We start from the raw sequence: 9,318 nt of genomic DNA on the forward strand, positions 1-9,318 counted from the left end.
CCCACGCCCGTGTGGAAATTCCATAGGGGCGCCCACAGGGGCGTGTGGATTCCTGATTCCAGCCTTATTTAAAGCCGATTCAGCCCCGATTTCAGATTCTTTTTCCATCTTTTCCCCAACTCGAGAGAGGGTTTTGGCTAGGGTTTTAAGAGGTATTGGCTAGGGTTTTGGATAGGTTCTACGGCTCTGACATCGCCATTCCTTTGGAAGAAGGTTGGTAGGGGAGCTTCCGTCGAGGCATATCCTATACCGGACAAGGGAATCCTTGGACGACGAGTAGAGGACTTTCCACAAGACCATCGACATGACTATTGAGGGGGTTTCTCTATGGATTCATTGTTTTTACATTCTATATCTGTATTTAGCTCCATGGAGAGCTAAACCCCTAGTGGGTACTTGGGTATTTGCGAACCCTAGGATCTATTTGTTTCATTGAATCTCTTTATTATGCTTTCAATTAATTGATGTTTGTTGTGAGTTCCAACCTTGAATACTTGATTGTATGAACATTTCCTCTAGAGTGATACTAGGGTTGAGAGTTCTTGTTGGTAACCTTGTGAGTGAGTGACACACCACGAGCGTTAGACAAAGCTAGATTGGAGAGGGTTGAGAGGGCGAGTCGAGAGGTACAGGAGCGTCCCCTTTCCCCTCCGACGTGATAGATTCTACCTCCGTTCCTCGAGTCCTTTGTGTCCATAATAGAGTGAATGGTCTAAGGGATGACCCTTTGCTGGGGCTTAGTTGCGCGTGCAACGGAGTGAAGCGTTGAGGTGATCTTAGTATCTAGGGCTTAATCATTGTTAGTGACCTTTCACCTCGACCAAAGGGTTAGGTCTATAATTAGGAAGAGATTTATCACTTGGAATCCCTAGAGCTCATTGCAACTCTATTCGTGTGCGAGGTTGAGAGGTTATCTAATCTCTCATCCGGGACATTATAGAGTTAGGCATAGTTGCCCTTAGATTTGGGACTATGTATTTAAGGATTTCCATGACTCACCATTGCATTGATTAGGAAGCATAATAGAGGGTTCTTGCACTTGAACGATTGTCCTAGGCGGAGCATTATCCGAGTACCCCATATTTATCGATTTCCTTACCTCCTCCTTTACTCGTGCTCTCTTACTTGTTGTTTTTACTTTTGAGAATTGAATCATTGTCACACTTATCACTACTGATCTTTCACATAGCTAAGAAGTGGATCAAGTGTTTTTATTCCCTATTCCCTGTGGATTCGATACCCGCTCATCCAGGATTATTACTTCGACAAACCTGTGCACTTGGGGGATATACGCAAGGGGATCTTGTCAATAGTTAAATAGCAATCTTTATATTTTTTATAACAATTCCCTATAGATACGATACCCGACTCACCTGGAATTTATTACTTTGACAAACCCGTGCACTTGCGGGTCACACACAAGGGTCATTGTCATGAATAATATCAATGCAAATAGAAATAAAGTAAAGAAGAAAGAGACAAAATAGAATAATAGGATAGGCAATCGATGGCAAATAGGGTACCCAGACCTTGCTCACACTAGGACTATTGTTTCAAGTGCATGACCAATCATTATGTCTCCTAACTGATGTTTAATGAGTCATGGAAATCTTAAGACACATGATTCCAAACTTAAGGTGAACCATGACTAACCCTCATATTATGTCCCGGTGGAAAAGGATACTCTTGACGCCTCACATTGTGTGGGGTTGCATGAGTATGTGTGGACTCCAAGTGATAAACCCTATTCCCAAATATAGATCTAACCCTTTGGTCCAGTGACATGGTCCCCTTGTGTATATCCTACAAGTGCACGGGTTTGTCGAAGTAATAATCCCGGGTGAGCGGGTATCGAATCCACAGAGAATAGGGCATAAAAATACTTAATTCAATTCTTAGCTATGTGAAATATCAATGATAATGAGTGTGACAATGATTCAATTCTCAACAGTAAAAGCAAACAAGTAAGAGAGCAAAAGTAAAGAAGGGGTAAGGCAATCGATAAAGATGGGGTACCCGGATAATGCTCCGCCTAGGATAATTGTTTCAAGTACAAGAACCCTCTATTATGCTTCCTAAACAATACAATGGTGAGTCGTGGAAATCCTTAATTACATAGTCCCAAATCTAAGGTCAACTATGCCTAACTCTATAATGTCCCTAAGGAGAAATCGAACAATCTCAACACCTCGCACTCGTATAGAGTTGCAATGAGCTCTAGGGATTCCAAGTGATAAATCTCTTCCTTATTATAGACCTAACCCTTTGGTCTAGGTGGAAAGTCATCCCTTAGACCATTCACTCTATTATGACCGCAAAGAACTTAAGGAACGGAGGTAGAATCTATCACGCCAGAGGGGAAAGGGGACGCTCCTGTACCTCTCGACTCACCCTCTCAACCCTCTCCAACCTAGCTTTGTCTAACGCTCATGGTGTGTCACTCACTCACAAGGTTACCAACAAGAACTCTCAACCCTAGTGTCACTCTAGGGGAAATTGATGAGCGACCCGCAAGTGAACAGAGTCGTCAAGTAATACCCCTCGTGCGAGCACGAGAGGGTCGTATTCCCTGGGCCCAAGAATCTACTCTTACTTCCTCTTTGCGTATTGTCTAGCCGAATGATTCGAAGGGTTTCTCTAATCTATTACTTGAAATAAAAGAACTAAAAATGGAGTCTATGATAAGGTAGGGGTATAAAATTAGGGGAAAGAAATGGTCACGGATACGGATTCCCTAGGGGCTACTAAAGTGCAAAGGATGCTAAGAATGTCATGCAATTGAAGGTTTGGACATAGAGATTTCCTAAATTAGATCAACCCGATGGTCACGGCAATTAACCCCTAATCTGGTATAAGTATTGACACAGAATTCCTTCTGATCAAATCCTCATATGATTGCATTAACAAGTGGGAAATCCCTAATTAGGGCCGAACACAACTTGGTCTAGCCCCTAATGGTGGAGGGGTACTGAGAATACCCGATGGTCACGGCGTATTCGTACATGAATCCCTTCCAAACTTGGTGTGTCTAGTACAAGGGCGATGGTCACGCTACCAAGTACAACCCTAGCAGTTGGTTTCTGAGTTCTCATGTAAGCAACACATCAAATGCACCAAGAATGAATCACAAATACACAACAATTGCAATAGACAAAAATTAAATCATCCAAATACACAAGTTCACCCCTAAGGTTCACCGGCATCCGGTGACCTTGGGGTCTACTACATCCATGCAAACAAATACAAGCAACAAGTCCATGAAAAAGCGACTACAAATGGCATAAGAAAACTCCCTCAAACAATAGAAGTAGGAAGACAAGCCAAGCTAGGTGGAAATGCTTCCACGGACGCCGCGATGGGGGCGGCTTCCCTCGTCGTCTACAAACTCCCAAAGAAGAGATCGATGAAGATCTAGGCAAAACCGAGATTCTCCCTTTGATTTCCCTTCTCCAAAACGTGTGATCTTGCCTCCTAAAGACTGGTGAAAATCGGCTCCAAGAACTCTCCCAAAAACTCCTCCCTTTGCCCTAGAAAAATCGGTTTTATTTATATCCCGGGCATCCATGCGGGCATCCATGCGGGCGCATGGAGCCCGTGAAGCTCACAGCCAAATGCCCGCAGCATAAATAGTGATCAGCTACAGTAACGCTACAGTGCTGGGGCCCCAAAAATGCCGTTTTCGGTGTCGAATTCATCCAATTTGCATTTTTGAGCTACATTCGGTACATTTATGCTCTGCAACACCAAAAGAACAAATTTATACTCAAACGGGCATCAATTCATCAAGATATACACAAATAATACAAGATCAATACGTATAAAATATGTACATTTAGGCGTTTATCAAACATCCCACACCTAATCGTTTGCTTGTCCCCAAGCAAACACACATAAAAGAATAGGGGCAAGAAGATAAACGGCTAAATATACAACCTCAAGCTCAAGTAGTGAAAAACCCCACGGGGACAGATGAAACGAAATCAAGAAAATGAGTTGCACAATAACCAACTCAGTAGAGATAGTCATGAGTCCTCTAGAGTGCTTTCCTCGTGAGTGTGTGTAAATACTTCATCCCTCGCTCTCCCTCTTCACGCCACATTCAATGACTACCGGTGTTAGAAATGTTAAAAGGCACCCTCAATAACGAGTTAAGAGTCCTTCGGTCCCACGAGTCAACACTTCAATTTCTAAGTGAATGCATGAAAAGAGTTCAAGAGAACACAGACTCTTTTTCTTTTTTTTTTTCCGAGTCCGGCTAACGTAGACTGCACAAAATAACTTATAATCTTTCAGAAGGATGCACATGCTGATTAGGCACAAGAGCCACCCAACCTACTTGATTACGGTCTACATAGGCGCATTCATGCTAAATTAGCAGAGGAATACTTGACATAGACTCATTTTTACATGTCTCCGGAGCACTTTCATGCAAAACTTCACTTAGGGATAAAGTAAAATGAACAAAAAGAACCAAAAAGCTCTTAAAAAGACCATTGAGGGATGAATTTACCACTCTAACACTTTAAATCAAAGTAGTGGGTTAGCTGGGGCAAACAACGATGAAATCTTGTGTCAAAAGCTGTGAAGAAAACACTAGAAAGAAGACATGACTTCCTTATAGCACAAATAACACTACAACTCATTACTATCATTCATTCAAGCCAGGAGGTTCTTAACAATAAATCATTGCTATCACCGGTGAAGTAAGCATGCAAATAGCCCATCCCCACACCTAGAATTGTACATTGCCCTCAATGTACACTAATCAGCAGAACATGGTGTAGAATTCATAATAATTAAATCAAGCATGAAAGGGAAGGGTAAAGAGACTGCCCCATTTTGTTGATGAAGATTGTGCAATGCATGCATGAACAAGGGGTAGGTTCAATTCAATTCTTAAGGGGTGGTGAGAATAAAGCTCATGTCCTGATAATCCTGCAAATGTCAAAAAAAATATAGTTCATCTCACCAATGAATATGTAGGGAGAACACACAAACAAAAACTCTAAAAACTATGAAAACAAAGTCCATGCAAGTCATTTGTTCAATCAATGTCATGATGCTTAAATCTCTCTAGTGCAAGTGTTTCTGGGGGTTTCAAGGATGCTACAAGTGTCAAACAAATTCAAGATAAGCAACATTCAAAAGTTACTGTAGCACAGACTGAAATTTGGCAAGAATTTCCCCAGATTTTGAAGCCCAAAAATTTACAAACCATGGATAAAAATTTAAATAAATTAAGCATCAAACAACCATACAACATTCCTCATGGTTTAAAGTAAGATATGCATGCACAATCAAGAAGAAGAGGCAAGGTTGCTCCACAACAAAAACTAGGGCTTCAAAGCTTGAATCAATGAAGATCAGTGAAATAGATGGTAAAACTTCAATTAATCCACAAGATCTAAGTTGGAAGAGGTAGGAGAGGAGTGAAGAGGAAGAAAAATGAAGAAAAATGGTGAAAGAATGAAAGAAAATGGATGAAAAACGAGTGAGAACAAGGGAGAGAAAGGTGGCTACTTAAAGCTGGAAATTTCAGCCCACAAGCCATACTGGGCTCCATGCGGGCGCATGGAGCCCGTGAGGATTTACGTAGCTTCTCTAGCCCATGAGGCTGTAAGCCTCACGGGCTGCCTCACGGGCGCATGGCACCCGTGAGGCCCTTGGGGAGCAGAAAAATGGTCCATACGGGCCGTATACAGCCCGTATGGACCTGGAAAAATAAAATTTTGGCATGGCTCCCATGTAACTTAGAACAAAACTAGTTTACAACATCTATAACATGAAAACATGCATTGAAACACAACCAAACAATGCCAAAGCACTAGATAAGATTCACAAATATAAGACAAGCACGGATCATTCAACAAACAATAATACAAACACAACACAAACACAAGCTTCATGAATAAACTCAACAAACATGTAAAATACGAAAAATGAAACATGAATACATTAAAACTTGGGTTGCCTCCCAAGAAGCGCTTGTTTTACGTCATTAGCTCGACGTACCTTTTTCTTACCTCAAGGTGGATCAAATGGTGGGGACTTACCTCCAAGTCCAAGAGAAGTGCTCCAAGATGGGAAACTCATCGAGAGGCATGAAAAGACACGGAATTTACCCTTCCCCTCGAAGAATAGTCGATCGATCTCCCATGGTGGTGATAGTGTGCAATTCATCCCCAATTTCTGTTTCTTGTCCCTCTTGCACCAAATTTTTCTAGTGGTTGATTTCTTCTTATTATTCGGCCACGGAAATGCCCCCACATAGGCCACCTGCTTTACTTGTGTGGGAGATGGATTGTTCCCCTTGCACTCATCGCCATCCATTCCTTCCAAGATTTCATCCAAGGGGTTAATCGCCAAGACCTCCTGCACACAATCAGTAATAATCATATCAGTTTCGTCAGTAAAATAGAGGGGATCATCATGGTCCAAGATGTGTTTCATAGCAGCGGGGAGTGTAAGGATGACTTCCTCATCCCCCACTCTCAATGTCATTCTTCCCCCGTTTACATCAATGAGGGCACCGGCGGTGTTAAGAAATGGTTGCCCGAGGATCAATGGGACTTCAACATCATCATCCACATCAAGAATAACAAAATCCATCGGGATAATAAGCTTGTCAACTCTAACTAGCACATCCTCAACGACACCAAGGGGCTTCTTTATGGACCGGTCTGCAAGCTGTATTGTCATCCTTGTCGGCCTCATGTCTTCCAATCCTAGTTTCAAAAATAGCTTGTAGGGCATTACATTGATGCTGGCCCCAGAATCTGCCAAGCCTTTTCTTGTATGCCTTCCCCAATCACACATGGAATAATGAAACTCCCGGGATCAGTTAATTTCTTAGGGAGCTTCCTCTGAATCACGGCAGAGCAGTTCCGTGGTAATGCAACTATTTCTAATTCCTCCAATTTTCTCTTGTTAGTCAGCAGGTCTTTCATAAACTTTGCATACTTGGGCGTTTGAGTTAACACTTCAACAAGAGGGATGTTTATGTGCAGCCCGCTTGAATACATTAAGGAATTTCTTGAATTGAGCCTCTTCTTTATCTTGCTTTCAACCTAGCCGCATAGGGGAATGACCGGCTTGTACTCGGCACCCTTTGGTGTTGGTAGTTGAAGGGTTTCCTCATCTTGCTTTTCCTTTCTTCCTTCAACTTCACTCTCAGATGGCTTAGGGTCTTCCTGTATGGCTACCCCATTCTTTTTAGTGCTTGAGCCCTCCTCGGCTCGTGCTTCCACCTGTTTCCCTCTCTTGAGAGTGACGGCTTTCAAATGCTCCCTCGGATTATTTTCAGTGTTACTAGGTAAGCTACCCGGTGGGCGCTCCGAATTTACCCTAGCAAGTTGCCCAACTTGGTTATCCAATGATTGAATGGAGGCCTGAACATTCCTCAAAACAGTGTTCACTTCAGCGAATTGATTGTTGATGTTCACAAATTTTGCCTCGGTACTGATCATAAATCTCGCTAACACATCTTTAGTAGTGAACTTCTTCTCGGGCTGCTGAAGAGATTGAGGTGGAAGTCCCTGTGGTTGCGGGGGCCGATGTTGCTGTTGTTGACCCCAAGAAAAATTTGTGTGATTCCTCCACCCCGGATTATATGTGTTTCCATAAGGATTCCCCGGGCCTCTGGGAGCTCCCCCAACATAATCAACTGTCTCAACTGGGGTATCTAAGGCTATTGAAATTGGGGACTGAACAGTAGCATGCCCGGTCCCACAAGTCTCGCAAGACAAAACTGCACCAGAATTTGAGCTCGTACCCAACACAAACTGATCAAATCTCTTTGTTAGGGCCTCAACCTTGGCGGCTAGCTCAGTGTTGTCATTTATCTCATAAATTCTAGCTGCCTTAGGGGGTTTTTGCCTAGTAGACCAATGACACTCATTACTTGCCATGTTTTTAATCAAGATTTCAGCATTCTCAGGGGTTTTACTACTCAATGACCCCCCCGCTGCAGCATCGATGAGCTGTCTGGTTGCATAATTCAGGCCATTGCAAAGCGTCTGGATCCTCATCCACGAGGAAAAGCCATGATGGGGACACTTGCGTAGGAGATCCTTGAATCTCTCATGTGCCTCAAAGAGTGTCTCGGAGTCCCCTTGTCGGAATGCAGAAATCTCTTGCCTCAATCTAGCGGCTTTGCTTGGTGGGAAATACCTACATAAGAAATTTGTCCACCATTTCCTTCCAAGTGGTGATCGACCACTGGTGCTAATGACGTGAGCCATCTATATCTTTGCTCCCTTAGACTGAAAGGGAATAATCTCAATCTTATCGCATCATCGGACACTGAGTTAATCTTGAAGGTGGAACAAATTTGGAGGAAGCGAGACAAATGCGCATGCGGGTCTTCATCAGCTAGCCCGTCAAATTGTACAGAATTTTGGACCATCCCAATTGTGCTTGCTTTGATTTCAATGTTATTAGCCGGCACGGTGGGAGCATGCACACTAAATTCCTCACCGATGAGCCGAGGGCCTTTCATAATCAGACAAGGTACGCCTTGGTTCTGCCATGACTAAAGGTTCACTAATCTCAACCCGTGTTCCTTGATGTTCTGAACTCTGAGCCACCTCTCTCAATCTTTGATGCAAGGTTCTCTCAATTTCGTCGATAGGTTCTACTAGATTTGTTTGATTTGCACGTGTCATAAGATGGTACCTTGCACAATATTGAAAGCCAATAATCAGGATATAAGTACGAGATAATAAAATAAAATAAGAACAAGTGAAATGGAAATATATGTACAAAAAGAAGCAGATGAACAAAATAAAAGAAACAATGGCTAAATCAATAAACTCTAAGTTTTCCGAGTATTCCTTGTGGTTCCCCGGCAACGGCGCCAAAAACTTGATGAGCGATCCGCAAGTGCACGGAGTCGTCAAGTAATACCCCTCGTGCGAGCACGAGAGGGTCGTATTCCTTGGGCCCAAGAATCTACTCTTACTTCCTCTTTGCGTATTGTCTAGCCGAATGATTTGAAGGGTTTCTCTAATCTATTACTTGAAATAAAAGAACTACAAATGGAGTCTATGATAAGGTAGGGGTATAAAATCAGGGGAAAGAAATGGTCACGGATGCGGATTCCCTAGGGGCTACTAAAGTGCAAAGGATGCTAAGAATGTCATGCAACTGAAGGTTTGGACCTAGAGATTTCCTAAATTAGATCAACCCGATGGTCACGGCCATTAACCCCTAATCCGGTATGTGAAATATCAATGATAATGAGTGTGACAATGATTCAATTCTCAACAGTAAAAGAAACAAGTAAGAGAGCAAAAGTAAAGAAGGGGTAAGGCAATCGAT

General features: G+C 42.7%; 1 protein-coding gene and 1 non-coding gene across 2 annotated transcripts; one reads left to right on the forward strand and one right to left on the reverse strand.

Moving 5' to 3' along the window:
• Nucleotides 1–7,067: 7,067 nt before the first annotated feature.
• Nucleotides 7,068–8,240, reverse strand: LOC120268590. The gene has a single exon (XM_039275919.1). It carries the CDS (start codon nt 8,238–8,240, stop codon nt 7,068–7,070), a length of 1,173 nt encoding a protein of 390 aa, XP_039131853.1.
• On the forward strand, nt 8,038–8,144 carry LOC120269660. Its single transcript, XR_005539303.1, has one exon. It is a non-coding gene; the product is annotated as a small nucleolar RNA R71 (small nucleolar RNA).
• Nucleotides 8,241–9,318: the final 1,078 nt, after the last annotated feature.

The sequence above is a fragment of the Dioscorea cayenensis genome, chromosome 9 (genome assembly GCF_009730915.1).
Source record: "Dioscorea cayenensis subsp. rotundata cultivar TDr96_F1 chromosome 9, TDr96_F1_v2_PseudoChromosome.rev07_lg8_w22 25.fasta, whole genome shotgun sequence".
Taxonomy (NCBI): Eukaryota; Viridiplantae; Streptophyta; class Magnoliopsida; order Dioscoreales; family Dioscoreaceae; genus Dioscorea; species Dioscorea cayenensis.

Coding starts and splice junctions, on each gene's coding strand:
- LOC120268590 (XM_039275919.1), bottom strand. CDS start 8,240: ATGGCTCACGTCATTAGCACCAGTGGTCGATCACCACTTGGAAGGAAA.